This window comes from Ailuropoda melanoleuca, chromosome X (genome assembly GCF_002007445.2).
Source record: "Ailuropoda melanoleuca isolate Jingjing chromosome X, ASM200744v2, whole genome shotgun sequence".
Classification (NCBI taxonomy): Eukaryota; Metazoa; Chordata; class Mammalia; order Carnivora; family Ursidae; genus Ailuropoda; species Ailuropoda melanoleuca.
In genome coordinates, this window is record NC_048238.1 from 96865702 (window position 1) to 96884413 (window position 18712).

An 18712-nucleotide genomic window follows, 5' to 3' on the forward strand; every position below is an offset into this window, starting at 1 on the left:
TTGGATTCCTGTCTCACATTGAGGTCTTTCATCCATTTGGAGTTTATTTTTGTGTATGGTGTGAGAGAGTGCCTTTAGTTCTAAAACAGATATGATCTTGTTTAAAATACCTTTGAATTTTAAGAACTCAGAAGGATCTATGCTTTAGGATTCCTGTTGGGCTCAAAAGGCTAAAGCCCAAAATCCATGATCTGGTTGCAGCCAAATTTCCCCAAATTTGCTTCCTTTCATGCCCTATCATGTACCAAATTTCAGCCACCCTGAATCTCTCTGTTCCCCAAACATGCCTCTGCCTCAGCATCTCTTCCCACTCCCTGAAATACCCTGCTTCCTCTTCCCTGTCTATTGAATTCCTGCCCTCCTCTATGGAGCCCCCCGCCAGGAACCCCATGCAAAGATACAGTCTCTGTGCTTTGACTTCCCACAAATCATAACTTGGTCTGGCACTGACCTATGGCCTAATTTTCCCTACCTACACTTTGAATTGCTCCAAGACAGGAAAATGTTTTATTTCTCTTTGGATCCTCAGGGTCTAGCACAGTGGTTTACCTCATTAAATATTTTTGAATGCACAACTCAATGTGCTCTTAAGATATAATGTAAAAGTAAAATATGGTAGATTCATTTTCTGGCATTTCAAGAACTAACCAGGATATAGGTAGAATGGATAAATGAATTCTAAAGGTACTTTTCCAGCCTCATTTTCACACTTAGCTTTAAATCCCTCCATTCTTTCATTCCCCCTCTTGTGTGGGTCCTCAGAAGCGTTGAGATAAGACAAAATAGGAGAACGAAGACTAGATGACAAGTATCTGAACAAGCAAGGGAAATGTGCTGAGCTACTCGGGAAGTGCCTGCCTGAAGACATTTCATACTATGAAAGTGTGGTTTCTTCAGCTGGGTTCTAAGATATGTGATGGAGTTATTTTGCTTGTTTTTTTGCAAAATAAAACTGGCAAGAAAAAAATGAGGTGATTTTAAGATCCAGTGCCTTGGGAAAAGGAAATTAGAGATAAACAAAATGTTCTGTTGATGTTCTGCCTGGTATCTCTTATATTAACAGTTATTTTGTTCTGTTCTGTTATATATATATATATACTTTTGATTAGTATAATTTTCAGTCAAGAGTCAAATGGATCTTTTATCTCTTTAATTTTAAACTAAACTAATACTGTTGCTAATGTGCATTAGGCACTCAGACATTTTAGGTAATTCAACATTGACTTAATTAATGTTTAGAAATAATCAGAAACATTAAAGCCAGCTTGACTTCTATTTATTTTTTTTATTGAAGTATGATTAACATTCAATGTTATGTTAGTTTCAGATATTGACTTTTTTATATTTTAAATTTCAGTTTTTGCCACCTTCTCCCATCCCCAACCGTGCTTCCTTTGGTCGCCTTCATCAAATCAAACAGGTAAGAAGACTTTGGAAACTGATAGCTGTTCAGTAAAAAGAAAACTTTATTTTTCTTTAAAAAAATACCTGTGGTTCAGTAATTCCAAATGAGGTCACATGTGATTCTGTTTCTAATTCCAGGATTTTTTCCTCTAAAACAAAAACAACTAAGGAGTCCTATTTTCTTTGGGTTATTACCTATTTTAATAAACTGATAGTTTCCAGAAAGACGATATACTCTTCTTCCTTGAATCTGGCCTGTTTCAGAGATCGCAAAGAAAAAAGAAAATTAATTTTTAGGTTCCTGATGACCATAATTATCATGGTTTTTTTAAACCATCAGATGAAGAAAATCTTTTGACAGATGAAATGGCCTTTATGCTATCGTTTTGTGTTCATTTCTGAGTGATCTGAGTTCAGGGACACATTGTACCTCACCAGCTTGTGTTTTGTGCAGGCGTGTATGTGTGCATGTGTGTGTGTGTATGTGCGTGTGTGTGTGTGTTTAACAGCAAACGCCTAATACACAGTTAAACCTTTTAATTATCCGAAGATTAGCCACAGAGCTCAAAAGATCAAATCACCACTCCGCCACAGGTGGTAGGATTTTTCTGACCCAACTACAAGCAGACTTTTGTTCAAGGGGGGGCTTAACTGTTATGAAGCACTAATTATTCACTTAACGCTAAAATAGGTGCTTTACATCCGTGCTCTCATTTTATCTTACAACATAAGATCAGAAACTAACGACAGGAGAAATTTAGTAATTTACCCAATGTTCAGAGTTAGTGAATGTCAGAGCCAGGTATAGCCCCAAATTACTGGATTCCTTTCCAGCTGCTCTTTCCCTGTTTCAGTGGCACAAAGGCCATAGTATCTCATGGGTCTGGTGTTTAGGACTCCAACTCCTGCTTCCTTTCCCTCTCTCCCTCTTGCACCATGGCTTCCCTAGAGTCCAGCCTGTCATCCAGTAGCAAAAAAAGTGTGGTAAAAAGATTCTTTTACTTTTTAGTAGATAAAACATTCTTTAACTGTCTTTGCAAGTACGGAGCTCTTTTAGACGTTCTTAATGAAAGAACCTAAAATTAATAGGTAAGATGACCTCTGGTTTATCTGTGCAATTTGTTTTGTTGCTTCCCCTAAATGAGATCAATACTTAAAAATTGATTTCATGTTGCTATTTGATTATGGAGCTTGAAATCAAGATAAATTTTTGAAAATTGATTATATGTTGCTATTTGACTATGAAGCTTGAAATCAAGATAAATTTAACTGGTTGGTAATATAAATTGTAAAGCAATCTATTTCCATAGTGACAGAATATATGTTATAAACATTTAAAATGAAACACAAGTAGAAAGTGAATTAAATGGGAAAATAGAAATAATATTAGCTTTCAATCTGGGTACTGATTGAATGGAAAATCAAGACTTATTTTCAGCAGCTTAATGGTCTGATAGATATCTTAAATTGCATATTTCTTTATATGCATTTTTTTTGAGAGAGAGAGAGAAAGCGTGAACAGGGGTTGGGAGGAGAGGTGAGGAGCAGAGGAAGAGGGAGAGAAAGAGTCCCAAGCAGGCTCCATGCCCAGGGCAGAGCCCAACACAGGGCTCAATTTCATGACCCTGAGATCATGACCTAAGCTGAAATCAAGAGTCAGATACTTTTTTTTTATTATGTTATGTTAGTCACCATACAGTACATCATTAGTTTTTGATGTAGTGTTCCATGATTCATTGTTTGCGTATAACACCCAGTGCTCCATGCAAGAGTCAGATACTTAACAGACAGAGCCACCCAGGTACCCCTCTTTATATGCATTCTTTAACCGTGATTTCTTTTTAGCTATTGAATTTATTAACCTTTTGGGGAAGAGGATGCCTGAAAGTAAATCCCTGATCTCTTTTTACCCACAAACACTCAAAATGAATCTCCGAGAATGACTTTTTTCTTACATAATCACAACGCCACCATTACATCTAGCAAAATTAAGTTATTCTTTAATGTCATCTAATAACCAGTCCAGGTTAAAATTCTCACTGTTCTCAAAAATGTCTTTTTTACTGATTCAAACATGTTCCAACCATGATATCTCAGATCTCTCTCTTCTTTTTAAGATTTTATTTATTTGAGAGAGAGAGCATGCGCACGAGGCAGGGGAGGGGCAGAGGGAGAAGCCAACTCCCCATTAAGTGGGGAGCCCGATGTGGGGCTCGATCCCAGGACCCTGAGATCATGATCTCAGCTAAAGGCAGATGCTTAATCAACTGAGCCACCCAGGCGCCCCATGGCAAGCATTTGTTAAGCATTGTGCCAGCACTGGGCAACTAAGATCTTTCAGGCATATTCACCTTCAGAGAGCACAAGTGGCTACCTTACTATTTCCATTTTTACCTTGGATCCTAAAAACCTGAAAGCTAAGTTTAGCGCTCAAGTGCAGCAGCTCTCCTTAACCTGGGTTTCTAGCATACAGTACTCTTTGCCCTTGACAGTTACATGGCTCTTGACCTTATTTTAACAATCTTATTTCATTATAAGCACCTCATAGCCATTTTGGAAATAGACAAGATATAAATGATAAAAGAGTCAACCTACTTTTACTAACAACCCTCAAAACAGCTGATGTTGGCTGATGCTCCGACTTTCAATGGGAGGAACAACAGGCAAAATCCTGTCCTACTTTGGGAAAAATTGCTCTTGTTGGTTGAGTAAATTACAAAATACTTTGAGCTTCTCACTACAGGAAAACACCTACATAAGTATTAAAAGGAAGGACTATACTAACCTTACATTTTTTTTAAAAGATTTACCGTTATTCCATTGTTTTAAAAGACTAACTTCTTAAACTTCCTCCCCTGATTTCCCTCATTTTCCACAATGTCATCAAAATAACTCAAAGCTCTAGGTTCACCTTCAGTTCTTCCTTATTTTTCTACTGTATCTAATTAGACACCTAATCCTATTAATTCTTCCTTGACAACATCCTCTCTGTTCCCACTTCCTTCTGTCCCTTGGGACCAGATTACCGTAATAATATTCTAAGAGGTTTCCTATCTGTGCCAGTATAATCCAACTTCCACAACCAACACTTGAAGACATCATTTTCACCTCTTTCTACCCTGTGCAAAAAGATAATGGTTTCCCATTACCTATTGAATTGGAGTAAGAATAAGAATAGCTAGGTTGTAGTGAATGCTCACTTACGTAACTTGCCAGGCACTGTGGAAAAGAGCATACACTCGCCTCATGACCCTCAGTTTTTATCATCATCTTCATATGGACAAGGAGACTGAGGCTCGAGTTCAGTCACTTGCCTCCGGTTGCACAGCTAAGAAGTTACAGAACTGAGATTCAGCTCGGTTCTATTTGGCTGCAAAGCCCGTGGTTCTAACAATGATGCTACTCTCCCCAAGCTCTTTAAGCTCAAACCCTCAGTTATTTAAGATCCTAGAAATCTGGCCCTATTTTACCTCTCCAGTTTTATGTCTCATTACTTCATAGTACAAATTCTGTTTCAGTCAAGCTCGTCTCACTACCCCGAAACCTGCCATGTTCTTTCCCTCTAAGCTTTTGTTCACATGGTACCTTCTGCTTGGAATACCTTCCCCTTCACCCTCTGTTGGTCCAGATTTTAAACCACTTTCAAGGCCTAGGTCACATTTTATTTTTTTTTAAGACTTTATTTATGTATTTGTCAGAGAGAGAGAAACAGAGCGTAAGCAGGGGGAACGGCAGGCAGAGCAGACAGAGGGAGAAGCAGGCTCCCTGCTGAGCAAGGAGCCCGATAGGGCCCTGGGATCATGACCCGAGCCGAAGGCAGACACTTAACCAACCGAGCCACCCAGGCATCCCCTAGATCACATTTTAATTCACATGACTTAAGCCACTTTTCTATTCCAGACTACATAACATGTATTGTTTATATTGACAATGATATTTCAATTCTTTTGATGATACACTACATCAATACGAAATGTTTTAGCCCATCCTTCCAATATATGTAAATAGTGTATCCTTCCAGTACATGATGGACATGTACTACCAAGCTAGTGTATAATGCGAATCATTGACTATATGCAAAATACAAATATAAAAAGGAGGAGCTAAAAGATGAAATGATGTTTTTAGAACATTTTCATTTGTATTTTGTTAACTATAGGTCATTACTGAGAGTGAAGATGAGTTCATATTTCCAGCAGTCTTCATGACTTAAAATTATTTTAGCCAGCTCCTTGATAGAGATTAGCCCAGCACTGTGTTTTCACAAGAAGGTGGCAGATGATGTGTGCTGCGCTAGGTAGGAACTTCACCTTTGCCATTTCCCTGCCATTCGCTTAGACTTGTATTACAAATCTTCTGTCCAACATTTCTTTAGAGAAATCTTGTTAAGATACTTGTCTATTTTGTGGAACTCGGTTTAATTAAAACTAGATAATATATCCATATGGCCACCTAACTTGCAATTAGTTATAATTAGCTAAAAGCCAAAAACACGCTGGTGTTTTGCAAGATCTTTGGACCCTCTGGGCTGAATGAGGGCACCTGTGTCAAGCTGTATACTGTTAGCAAAGCTTCATTTCTTACTGTCTTAGATTTTTTAAATATATAAATTGAATTTCTGTGTTTTTCTTTTTGCTTCTCAGTGGATCACCTTGTATACTTCCTGGGCTATGATTATGCTTACTTGCGAGAGGACCAACTTAATGTGTATAAAACATGTCTCTCAAATGTGATTCTAGGCCATTTCAGGGAAAGCTCATCTGCTTATTTCATGTTCCCCATGATATTTAGCACCATATTTGCCCAGCGCTATCCTAGGTACTTTATTATGTGTGAAATATGTTTTTAAAAACACCAGGATGGGGGCGCCTGGGTGGCTCAGATGGTTAAGCATCTGCCTTCAGCTCAGGTAATGATCTCTGGGTCCTGAGATCAAGGCCCACATCGGGCTCCCAGCTCAGCAGGGAGTCTACTTCTCCCTCTGCCTCTCCCCTTGCTTGTGCTCTCTCTCTCTCTCTCTCAAATGAATAAAAAAACACACACACACACCAGGATGAATTTGGACTGTGCAATTTCTTAAAGCCATTTCAACCATTTTTAAGAGTACAATTAAGTGTCATTAAGTACATTCACAACGTTGAACAACCATGATCACTTTTCATCTCCAGAATTTTTCATCATGCCAAACAGAAACTCCATACCCATTCAGCATTAACTTCCTATTTAACCTCAATCTCTTATAACCTCTCTTCTACTTTCTGTATCTATGAAGATTTGACTATTCTAGGTACCTCTTAAAAGTGGCATCATACAATATTTGTTCTTTTGTGTTTGTTATTTCACTTAATATAATGCTTATAGTATTCACCCATGTTGTAGCATGTGTCAGAACTTCATTCCTTTTCATGGCTAAATGATAACTCCATTGTATGTTTATATCACATTTTTTTCAGATTTTATTTATTTATTTGACAGAGATAGAGACAGCCAGGGAGAGAGGGAACACAAGCAGGGGGAGTGGGGGAGGAAGAAGCAGGCTCTCAGCAGAGGAGCCTGATGTGGGGCTCGATCCCAGAACGCTGGGATCACGCCCTGAGCCAAAGGCAGACGCTTAAGGACTGCGTCACCCAGGCGCTCCTATATCACATTTTTTAATCCATTCATCTGGTGATGAACACTGGGGTTGTTTCCACCTTTTGGCTATTGTGAATAGTGCTACTAATGAACATTGATGTACAAGTACCTGTGTGAGTCCCTTTTTTAATCCTTTTGGGTATATACATAGGAACAGGATTGGTGGATCATATGGAAATTCAATGTTGAACTTTTTTTTTTTAAAGATTTTATTTATTTATTTGACAGAGAGAGACAGCCAGCGAGAGAGGGGACACAAGCAGGGGGAGTGGGAGAGGAAGAAGCAGGCTCCCAGCGGAGGAGCCTGATGTAGGACTCGATCCCAGAACGCTGGGATCATGCCCTGAGCCAAAGGCAGATGCTTAACGACTGCGCTACCCAGGCGCCCCCAATGTTGAACTTTTGGGGAAACGATCAAATTGTCTTCCACAGAGTCTGCATCATTTTACATTCCCACCAGCAATGTATAAGAGTTCCAATTTCTCCGCATTCTCACCAACACTTGTTATTTTCTGCATTTTAAAATAATAGCTATCCTGGGGCACCTGGGTGGCTCAGTTGTTTAAGCATCTGCCATCTGCTCAGGACATGATCCCGGAGTCCCGGGATCAAGTCCTGCATCAGGCTCCCTGCTCAACAGAGAGTCTCCTTCTCCCTCTCCCTCTGCCCTTCGCTCCACTGTGCTCTCTCTCTCAAATAAATAAATAAAATCTTTAAAATAAAATAAAAATAATAGCTATCCTAGTAAGGTGAAGTGTTAGCTCATTGTGGTTTTGAATTGCATTTCCCTAATGACAAATGTTGAACATCTTTTCACATGCTTATTAACCATTTGTATATCTTCTTCAGAAAAATGTCTGTTCAAGTCCTTTGCCCCTATTTTAATTAGGTTATTTATCTTGTTGTTGAATTACAGGAGTTCTTTCTATATTCTGGTTATATAAAATATAAGATTTGCAAATATCTTCTCCAATTCTTTTTTAAAAAGATTTTTTAAGTTAATTAATTTTATTTTTTTAAAGATTTTATTTATTTGAGAGAGAGAGAGAGAGCTAGAGAGCACAAGCAGGGGGAGTGGCAGACTGAGAGGGAGGAGCAAACTCCCCGCTGAACAGGGAACCCAACACAGGGCTTGATCCCAGGACCCTGGATCATGACCTGAACCAAAGGCAGATGCTCAACCAACTGAGCCACCCAGGTGCCCAATTAATTTATTTATTTTAGAGAGAGAGAGCACCAGCATGGTGGGGAGGAGCAAAGGGAGAGGGAGAGAAAGAATCTTCGAGTGACTCCACACTGAGTGCAGAGCCCGACGTGGGGCTTGATCCCACAACCCTGAGATCATGATATGAGGCAAAATCAAGAGTCAGACGCTTTTAACTGACTGAGCCACCCAGGCGCCCCTATCTTCTGCAGTTTTGTAATTGTCTTTTTACTCTCTTGATAGTGTCTTTTGATGCACAAAAATTTTAAATTTTTATGAAGTCCAGTTTATCTATTTTTTTCTTATGTTACCTGTGCTTTTGGTATTATATTTGAGAAATCGTTACCAAATCCAATTCACGAGGCCTTTGCCCTATGTTTTCTTATAAGAGCCTTATAGTTTCAGGTCTTATGTTTAGGTCTTTTCTCCATTTCAAGTTAATTTTTATACATGGTGTAAGGAAAGGATTCAACTTCATTCTCTTGCATGTAGATATTCAGTTTTCCCAGCACCATTTGTTGAAAAGACCATCCTTTCCCCGTTGAATGGTTTGGTAGGTACCCTTATGGAAAATCATTTGACTGTATGCATGGATGTTCATTTCTGGGCTCTCTATTCTATTCCATTGATCTATATGTCTGTCCTTATGCCAGTACCACACTATTTTGAATACTGTAGCTTTATAGTAAGTTTTGAAATCAGGAAGTGTGAGTCCTCCAAACTTAAGCTTCTTTTTCAAGATTGTTTTGGTTATTCAGGGCTCCTTGAGATTCCATGTGAATTTTATTTTTTCTTCCATGTGAATTTTAGGATGGGTTTTTCTATTTCTGCAAAAAATGCCTCTGGGATTTTTATAAGCATCGCATTGTATCTGTAGATCACGTTGGGTAGTGTTGCCATCCTAAAAATATTACGTTTTCCGATCCATGAACACAGGATATCTTTCCACATGTGGGTTATTTTTTAAATAACTGTTTACGTGAGAAATGATACTTGCGTTTATATATAAAAAAAAAAGGTCAAACAATATGGTAAAATACAAAGAAAGAAAGAACAAATTACCCTGAATCCCCCTACTCACTAAGTTCACTAAGTACTATGAACTTTTTGGTCAACATCCTTCTGAACATCTCTTGTTTATAATTTGACATAAATAGCATCTGAGTTTTTTTCTACTTAATATATAATACATGTTTTTCAATGTCAATTACTAGATTTAAATCATGTTTGCACATAGGGGCGCCTGGGTGGCTGAGTTGATTAAGCGTCTGCATTTGGCTTGGGTCATGATCCCCGGCTCCTGGGATTGAGCCCTGCATCCGGCTCCCTGCTCAGTGGGGAGTCTACTTGTCCCTCTTCTTCTGCCCGTACCCCCTTCTCGTGCGTGCTCTCTCTCTCTCAAATAAATAAATAAAATTAAAAAAATAATAAATCATGTTTGCACCATCATTTAGTTAAACAAACCGATACCGATAGACATTTAGTTTGCTTTGGACTGTGAATAATATTTATTAATATCATAGTATTAATGGTATGAAAAACAGTATAATAATGAATGTTTGATGTTTGCTCTTTTGAATGAAGAAAGCTACAAAGTTTTTCATCTAAAAAGTTTCTGCATATTTGATGTTCTTTAACGCATTAGTAATAGATCCTTGGTGTAGTAGGTGCAACAATGAGTAGTAGAGAACTAGACACTTGTTTAGAGATTTGTTTATGCTCTAGCTTTTCTATAGCCCTGTGAATAATAATAAAGGCACAACCAAATGAAATAATTCTGAAAAACCATAAGATCTAGTATTCATTTATTCTCACGTTCTGCCTTTCAGGAAGAAGGCATGAATTTAGTAACTAGAGAAGCAATGCGTGAATGGTAAGTAGTGTACTTTGAATTACTATTCTGATCATCTCTATATTCAGTTACGTCTTTTCTTTTATTTAGGCAAACTCCAGGACTGATATCTCTTCTTTTGCAGGGAAGTACAAACTGCAATACGGATAAGTCGGTCTTGGGAAGAAAGTTTGAACCTGGTATGGTATTAACACTTCAATTATATAGAAAATTTGAAATTTTTACTGATTTTCAGTATTGACACTACCTAGTTTTGCTGCAATTTCTAGAAATCTAAACTCTCATTTAAAACTAAAATTTATACACTGCATAATTTTTGATTGCTCCTGAGAAACAGTTGATGACTTACTCATAAAAATAACTGACATCATTTGAAAGTGGGGCTCAAAGTAAAGAGTTGTCTGATACAAAACCATTGTTGCTGCGGACCAGCTTCCTCTCTGTCCTAGTCAGTCTAAGAAAAGTTCAGTTCTGCTGCTCAAATTGCTTAAATGACAAAACAATAAATGATTTCACTCCTTTCTACATAATTTATTAACTAGGTATTAGAGTTTCAAACCACAGACAATGGGTTCCCTGGATAAATACTACATTTCTATGCCTGTAACACATATACTCCCACTAACATTTTAACATGCAACCTTTAATTTGAACATATTTGGAATTTAGTTACATCCCCTGCTAACATTTTTTAATGTCTCTGTACACATTATGATTACTTAGTTGTGGAAGTTGAGCGATGTTTAGGGCTCTTTTCCATGGACATCTCAGATAATGATTGAGAATTGAGCTGAAATTTGCTTAGAAGAGATTCTCGCTAGATGTCAGTGTCCAGATTTGGGAGTTACTAGATTAGGAAATGGGTCATCAACAGAAACAGTGACATCTTATTTTCCTTTGAGCTCTGAGTGCCTTAGATGGACATCTATCCCTGATTTAGGAGTAGGTCCTGAAAATCGACTAGATAACCTCTGAAGCCTGCCCCTTTTCATGTTTGGTGTTAACACAATTTATAGATGCTGTTGGATTCCCTTAACTGACCCAATTCTAATTACTTTAGGTGTTGGCACAAGTGAGTGAATCTGTGAATGTGTTAGGAAGAGGAAGGGAACATGTAACATAACTGTACTGTGTCGTACAAAAGAGCACATTTTAAAGTCCGAATTATGCAGTACTGATTTTGTCCACACAAAATCTATGAACATTTTTTATAGCTGTAGTTATTTTTGCTTTCCCATTTGTATCTTAGTGCTAACCAAATCCTTTTTGATTGTTTCCTGGACAGTGTTGTAGTTTTCAACAACAAACCACAGGTCAGATGCCAAGAGAAAAGTTTTAATTTAGGATTTGTGTATATACTAGTAAGTATTGCTCAATATCAAGTACTTACATTCTAGGCCTTTTGGGGACACTAGGGAAGCCTCTCAACTTGCCATGAGCTCTCTTTCCCAAAAGGAGAAAGTGAAGTGAATCTTGGGTTCCCTGCTTGCTTTAGAATGATAGGAGTTCCTCATGATGGTACAACCACTGACTCACTAAGGATTCCCTTCCCCACGCAGCAGCTATCTCCCTAAGTATGTGATAGGTAAGCGATTGGTGATACAATGCTACACTGCTTTCTGCTTTCACAGAATGACAATGATTTAGAGAAACCATCTTCAAAGCACATCGATTTAAATCCAGTATCCCCAGCAGCTCCTCCCACCAGGGGGATTGGGAAGGTAAGAAAGGAGAGCCTAAGAATCTCTGTCCCTTGAAATTTTTATAAAATATTAATGTTTCACCACCCACCCCCCATTTTGGGGGGACATATTTTGCCATAGGACTTCTGATACTAAATGACATTCTTCCCTTCCTTTTCATCTCTTGAACTGTTATTAACATATAACAAAAGTCACCAACTTTTAAGTATATGATTTGATCAATTTTCATAATTGTGTGCAATCCTGTAACCATAATCAAGATATAGAACAGTTCCCATGCTCTAAACAATGTTCTCGTGATCTTTTGCACTTAATATCCTCTCCCTCCACCCCCTGCCCACCCTAGGAAACCACTGATCTGCTTTCTGAGAAGAGTGGTGGTTTTAAAACCTCTGTTCTAATTTGGTTTTAGCAATGTTTTCCTCCATCGTTGCAAACTTGTGTGAGTTGCACCACTTTGCCTCCAAGTCCTATTCCCAGTCCTACGCGACAATTTACAATGTAAGTTCATGTTGTATGAAAATATACCAAGTTGCTTATTAAATAAGAATTTTAGAGACTTATAAGAAATGATAGCTCCAGGTTCTGACAACCAAAGAAGTCGTGTGTTTTTAGCTAAATTAAAATGCCATTGTTTTGATTTATTATTTTGTATATTGAAAAGAATCAAGTGATTAAGAACATGTGAGAACATGCGAACACACGAAGAATCAGTAATTCATTAGCCCTGTTTGAACATAGTCTTCCTCCCCAAGCTTGATGATAAGGATCAGAGCTAATTCTTAAACTGTAAACAACTGTACCTGCTCATTTACCCAAGATCTTCACCTTGATTCAAGGCGAGTCACAACCAGAACTGTAGGTCTTTCTAGCTTCCCCCCCCGCCCGACAATTTCAGAGAATCCTGAATCCTTGTAAATTACAAGACAGTTTGCTATCCTGAGGCATTCCTGTTTTTAACCCAGATTTAGAGAAAAGCAATAAAATGATGTGATACTACACAGTCCTTTTTTAGTGTTTGTCCTTAGATCTATTATAATGAAATAGTCATAGCTGATTTTGTTCAAATTTTTTCTTGTAATGATTGTCATAATTTTATTTTAGAAGAAGTCAAAACCCCACCAACATTATTAGACCAAGTATCTGTGGACCATTAAAAAGAAAAGGTACTTTTATCTACCAGCAAAAATAAATATAACTTCAAGTTATTTTTTTAAAATATCATACAAAATCAAGTGTTATAAGAAATTTATTTTAAAGGATTTATTTAAAATATATTTGATAAGTTATTAGAGGCCTTTCGTTTTACTCAAAACTGTGTAGAGACAATTTTAAAAGCTATAAAGTGCCATATAAATGTGAATTGAGGAATTTAATTCCAGTTTAGTCAACTATTATGATTTTCATTATGTAATTCACCAAGCTGGCTGCCTTAAATACTTCCTGAAACAAGGTGGGGAATGAATGAATGAACAAAGAGAATGAATCAGTCCTAATATTCCACTGAATCTCAACCCATGCCCTGGCTGCCGCCACACCTACTTGTTGACATTATATGAATAAGTTGACACAAATCAGATCCACTTACTACACTAAAAATATATGCTAAGGTGTGCGTTCTCTGATGTTTCACTTCTTTATGGGGGTTAATTTTGGTTAAATATATGGAAAATGACCCACCTACCCAGTAATAAAAGAGTAGTGGGAAAAACAGAAGTGTTTTTGTTTTGTTTTGTTTTGTTTTGTTTGTTTTTTAACTCCCACAGCCCTGGATCCTATTTCTCAACCCTGCCTCACTAAGCTAGGTTGTTCTTCCTTTTTTGTTAATACCACTACCGAGTTTAACTATAACAGGGAGGGAAAATGGATAAATAGGAAAGGAGGTTAAACTTTTAAAATGTGTATTTATGAAAAATCCATTAAGACAGGAAAGAAGAAGGAGAAGAAAAAAAGAGGAAAAGGGGGAACAAAAAGAGGAGAAGAGGAAGGAGGAGAGCAAGACTATAGGGAAAGAAATTGAAATTGAAATGTACTTCAATCTTGCATGTATTTTGGATTAATTATGGCAGTTGCCCTAATAACACATCTTTTTTTTAATAATTTTTTTATTATGTTATGTTAGTCACCATACAGTACATCCCTAGTTTTTGATGTAAAGTTCCATGATTCATTACTTGCATATAACACCCAGTGCTCCATGCAATACATGCCCTCCTTAATACCCATCACCAGCCCATCCCATTCCCCCACCCCCCTGCCCCTCTGAAGCCCTCAGTTTGTTTCCCAGAGTCCATAGTCTCTCATGCTTCATTCCCCCTTCTGTTGACCCTCCCTTTCTTCCCTTTCTTCCCCTACCGATCTTCCTATTTCTTATGTTCCATAAATGAGTGAAACCATATGATAGTTGTCTTTCTCTGCTTGACTTATTTCACTTAGCATTATCTCCTCCAGTCCCGTCCATGTTGTAGCAATTGTTGAGAAATCGTTCTTTTTGATGGCTGAGTAATATTCCATTGTATATATGGACCACATCTTCTTCATCCAGTCATCTGTTGAAGGGCATCTCGGCTCCTTCCACGATTTAGCTATTGTGGACAATGCTGCTGTGAACATTGGGGTGCATATGGCCCTTCTCTTCACTACATCTGTATCTTTGGGGTAAATACCCAGTAGTGCAATTGCTGGATCATAAAAATTGAGCTACCCTAACAACACATCTAACTCAGCATGTACTTATTATATTCTAAGACTAAGACTAGATCAATTCCGGAAAACACTCTTTCAAACTAAGCACTTTGTTTTGTGATGATGGATCAATGACCTAGCTCAGGGGTCTTTTGCGTGTGCTGTGAAGTTAGCGGTTAGTGTTGACAAAACATTTAAATATATTAAGTTTAAGAGCTATTAGAAAGTTGGAGTCATTTTAGTATTTAAAATAAAACATGCTTAGGGGCACCTGGCTGGCTCAGTTGGTGAAGTGTGTGACTGTTGATCTCGGGGTTGTGAGTTCAAGCCCTATGTTGGGTGTAGAGATTACTTAAAAATAGAATCTTAAAAAAATAAATCTGTAAAATAAAATATGCTTGAATTGAAGACAGTGTTATACTAAATTAAAATAATTCTTCTTTTGGGGAGCCTGGGTGGCTCAGTCAGTTGAGCGTCCCAACTCTGGATTTTGACTCAGGTCATGATCTCAGGGTCGTGAGATCAAACGCCTCGTCGGGCTCCACACTCAGCAGTCTGCTTCTCTCTCTCTCTCTTTCCCTCTCCCTCTGCCCCTCTCCCTGTTTGCACGCTTTCTCTCTCTAAAATAAATAAATCTTGGGACACCTGGGTGGCTCAGTCAGTTAGGCGTCTGCCTTCAGCTCCAGTTGTGATCCCAGGGTCCTGGGATCAAGTCCCACATCTAGCTCCTCACTTGGCGGGGAGCCTGTTTCTCCCTTTCCCTTTGCCTACCACTCCCTCTGCTTGTGCTGTCTCTGACAAATAAATAGATAAAATCTTTTTTAAAATAATAAAATAAATAGGGGCACCTGGGTGGCTCAGCCGTTAAGCATCTGCCTTCGGCTCAGGGCGTGATCCCAGCGTTCTGGGATCGAGCCCCACATCAGGCTCCTCCGCTGGGAGCCTGCTTCTTCCTCTCCCACTCCCCCTGCTTGTGTTCCCTCTCTTGCTGGCTGTCTCTCTCTCTCTCAAATGAATAAATAAAATCTTAAAAAATAAATAAATAAATAAAATGTTTTAAAAAATAAAAATAATTCTCCTTTTAAGACATTTAAACATAAAACGTTTTATGACATTGAAAATTCCTGGAATTTTCTTAGAATTTATGATTTAAAAAATTTTTTTGTATTATAATTTTCACACAATACACTTGGTTTCTGCCCAGTATCTTGGTGGTTGTGGCATGTCTCACACAAGCCTCTCATACCTGGTTTTCAGTTACTCTGGAGGACGGCTGCCTCCTTTCTTTGAGGTATCCCCTAAGAACCCCAAAACAAATTCTATATGTATTACATAGTCTGTATTTTAAGTCAGGCCCTTCCAAACACAGCCTATACAAGTTTGGTCAAGATTCATGTGGAATTTTAGATACAGTAACAGATTAAACAGAAATTTAATTTTATTTATCTGTTTGGGAATATGAATATCCATTTGGGAAACAACAAATGATGTCTTATTTGGAGCCTATTAATACAAATGAAATGTGGGGAGAGAAGGTATAAAAAATCCAAAGATGTCTCGGGTGGGGGGAGAAAAAAGAATGAGGACGATATAAAATGGGAGAGAGTATGAGATAGCAGTTAGAATCTCCAAGCATATGAAGATGTGTTGTATGGTGATAAGCTATACCTACTTCCACTAGAAATAAGCAAGAGCAAATAAGGCTTCAAGTGGGAATTCTGAGAAATCTGCAGAAATCAGACAGCTATAAAGAGTATTTTCCAATAATGGTTTCAGCAAAGAAAATTTCAATTTTTTTATATGATGAATTTGTCTTGATATGTCTAGCTTTTAATTTAAACCCAAAAGGAAAGATGAGTAGTTTTTCCATAATGGTGTAATTGTAATCTGGCGTGGGACAGGATACCCAGACCTCTTTTGAGCTTTACGAGCCATGATTATACTCCTAAGGAAGGTCTGTGGAATCTCTATTTCTAGCGATATATATATATTGCGCCATATATATATATATATATAAATTTATATATATATGTATGTGTATATATATATATATATATATATATATTTAAAGATTTTATTTATTTGAGAGAGAGAGAGTGTGTGAGCAGGGGAGGAGCAGAGGAAGAGGGAGACAATCACCAGCAGACTCTGGGATCATGACCTGAGCTGAAGGAAGACACTTAACCGACTGAGCTGCCCAGGCGCCCCTATTTTATTTTATTTTGAAGTAAACTCTATACCCAAAGTTGGGCTTGAACTCACCACCAAGAGTTACATGCTGTACTGACAGAGCCAGCCAGGTGCCCCTATTCCTAGGGATATTTTTTAATGAGTAGATGGCCTTTGTGTTTTATCATTCAAATTCCACCCTATGAGTTATGGGCTTGAACATCAGTTTTCTCTCATCCAGACACTGTTATCACATGATGGTGTAATAATGTGCAGATTTTAGCATTTACTTTGATGTAAAGATTACAGCAGTGCAGTTTTTTGAGATTAGATTTGTCTCCTTAATCTTTAAAAACATTTATTTTGTTCATTGTCTGCTATAAAAGAATTGGTCTGTTTAGTTTATTGTATATGTTTGGCAAAATAAAGATAGCAACAACCTAAACATTTAAAATAAGGAATGAGATTAAATTATGGTATGGCCATACTACATAACTCTATAAAATCATGTTGTAGAATTTAGCTACTCATATGAGAAAATTATAATCATTAAAAACAAAAAGGTTACATATTGTATTATATATGATACAAATCAAATTTTGTTTAAAAACAATCATGTGTACACACGCACATTTAGGACTTACTGAAAAGTGGTTATCTCTGGGTAATGGGGATATAACACTTTTTCCTTTGTTTTTATGTATCTTAAAGTATTTGCAATGAAAAAGTTTTACTTTTACAATTAAAAGCAAAAGCATGTTCGATAAAACATATCTACTTTGATCTGCTTTTTTGTCATAGGTGAAATGACAGTTGAAGATCAGCCAAAGAAAATTTTCCAAGGCACAACCAACAAGCTTTCTTCTGATACTACTCAACAGTCTGATACGGTGAGTATTAACATGAGGTTTTAAACATTCATTGGCCATTTTTCACTTGCTTTTTAAATCTATTCTTACTGTTGTATAAATTCAGAAGTATTATTAAATATTTTAGAAGTTATAAAACTAATATCCCAAATGAATGCTATTAACTTTAGTTCTTCTCCCTAACATTTATGTGTGACATTAATATATGCTGGATACATTTTTAGAAGTGGGGTCTTGGCATTTGATTAAGAGGTATTAGAGAAGGGGCACCTGGACAGCTCAGTCAGTTAAGTGTCCAACTCTTGGCTTCAGCTCAGGGCGTGATCTCAGGGTCGTGAGATCGGGCCCCTTGTTGCAGCGTCAGGGGCAGGGGTTGCTTTGAGCTCAGCACAGAGTCTGCTTGAGATTCCCACTCCCTCTCCCTCCTCTTCTGCTCCTCTCTCTCTCAAATACATAGAATCTTTTTTTTAAAAAAAGGGGGGGTATTAGAGAAAATATGAAAATGCAAGCTTAGGAAATTCATCTTCTGCCCATCTTTTCTTCCTTGGATTTTTCTGGGCTTTGTTAGGCTGAGCGTATTATTGAAAAGCATGCCAAGAAAGCATGTTTTAATAATCAAGACGGGAAATGCTGTGAATGGGTTTTTATTTAATGTTACTGTTGGCTTTGTTTTATTGCTCTTGTGAAATTGCTCTTGTAACTAGTGCCAGTTCTTTGCTTCACATATTTTGTGTTCATTTGTAGACAAAGCCAAGGGCACAGAGATCTTTTGCATTCTGTTATTGACGAACGGCATTTTCTTCTCCTAGTCTATCTTTAGATATTCTTGATGGAAACAATAGCGGTATGGGATCTTCTTGTAATTCACCAGTTAGAATCAGCACTGTCACAATCTCCCATATCATCTTCTGATTCTCATTCTCCATTTATTGTAGTAGATGAACTTTCAACTAAGTGATTCACCCATCCCAAGACCTTCTCACCAGCGGAGAAACACATGTTTGCTTCTCTCTTCCCCCCCGCCCCCCGCCCTCTCTCTCACAAGTTAGAGCAACTATTTCTTATTACCTTATTTTCTTAGTTTCCTAAATACTATTTATCTACAGAATTTGCATATCTAATTGCTGTGTATGCCCTTAAAACCAATGTAGTGATACCTTCAAAGATGTTTTCCAAATAAGAACTATATTGA

The 18712-nt window shown here is 37.6% G+C and overlaps 1 protein-coding gene across 7 annotated transcripts in view; it reads left to right on the forward strand.

The window, feature by feature from the left end:
* The window catches only part of LOC105237425 (protein FAM122A-like), a 63534-nt gene that overhangs the window by 20371 nt on the left and 24451 nt on the right, over window positions 1-18712 (forward strand). For 6 of the 7 annotated variants that reach the window (XM_034649459.1, XM_034649462.1, XM_034649460.1 and 3 more), the window contains 7 exons: window positions 1358-1420; window positions 10072-10115; window positions 10219-10273; window positions 11726-11815; window positions 12210-12298; window positions 12902-12963; window positions 17453-17541. In XM_034649459.1, the coding sequence (XP_034505350.1) occupies window positions 1358-1420; window positions 10072-10115; window positions 10219-10273; window positions 11726-11815; window positions 12210-12298; window positions 12902-12963; window positions 17453-17541 (492 nt within the window). The remainder of the gene's footprint in view (window positions 1-1357; window positions 1421-10071; window positions 10116-10218; window positions 10274-11725; window positions 11816-12209; window positions 12299-12901; window positions 12964-17452; window positions 17542-18712) is intronic. The other variant, XM_034649463.1, reaches the window with a different exon arrangement.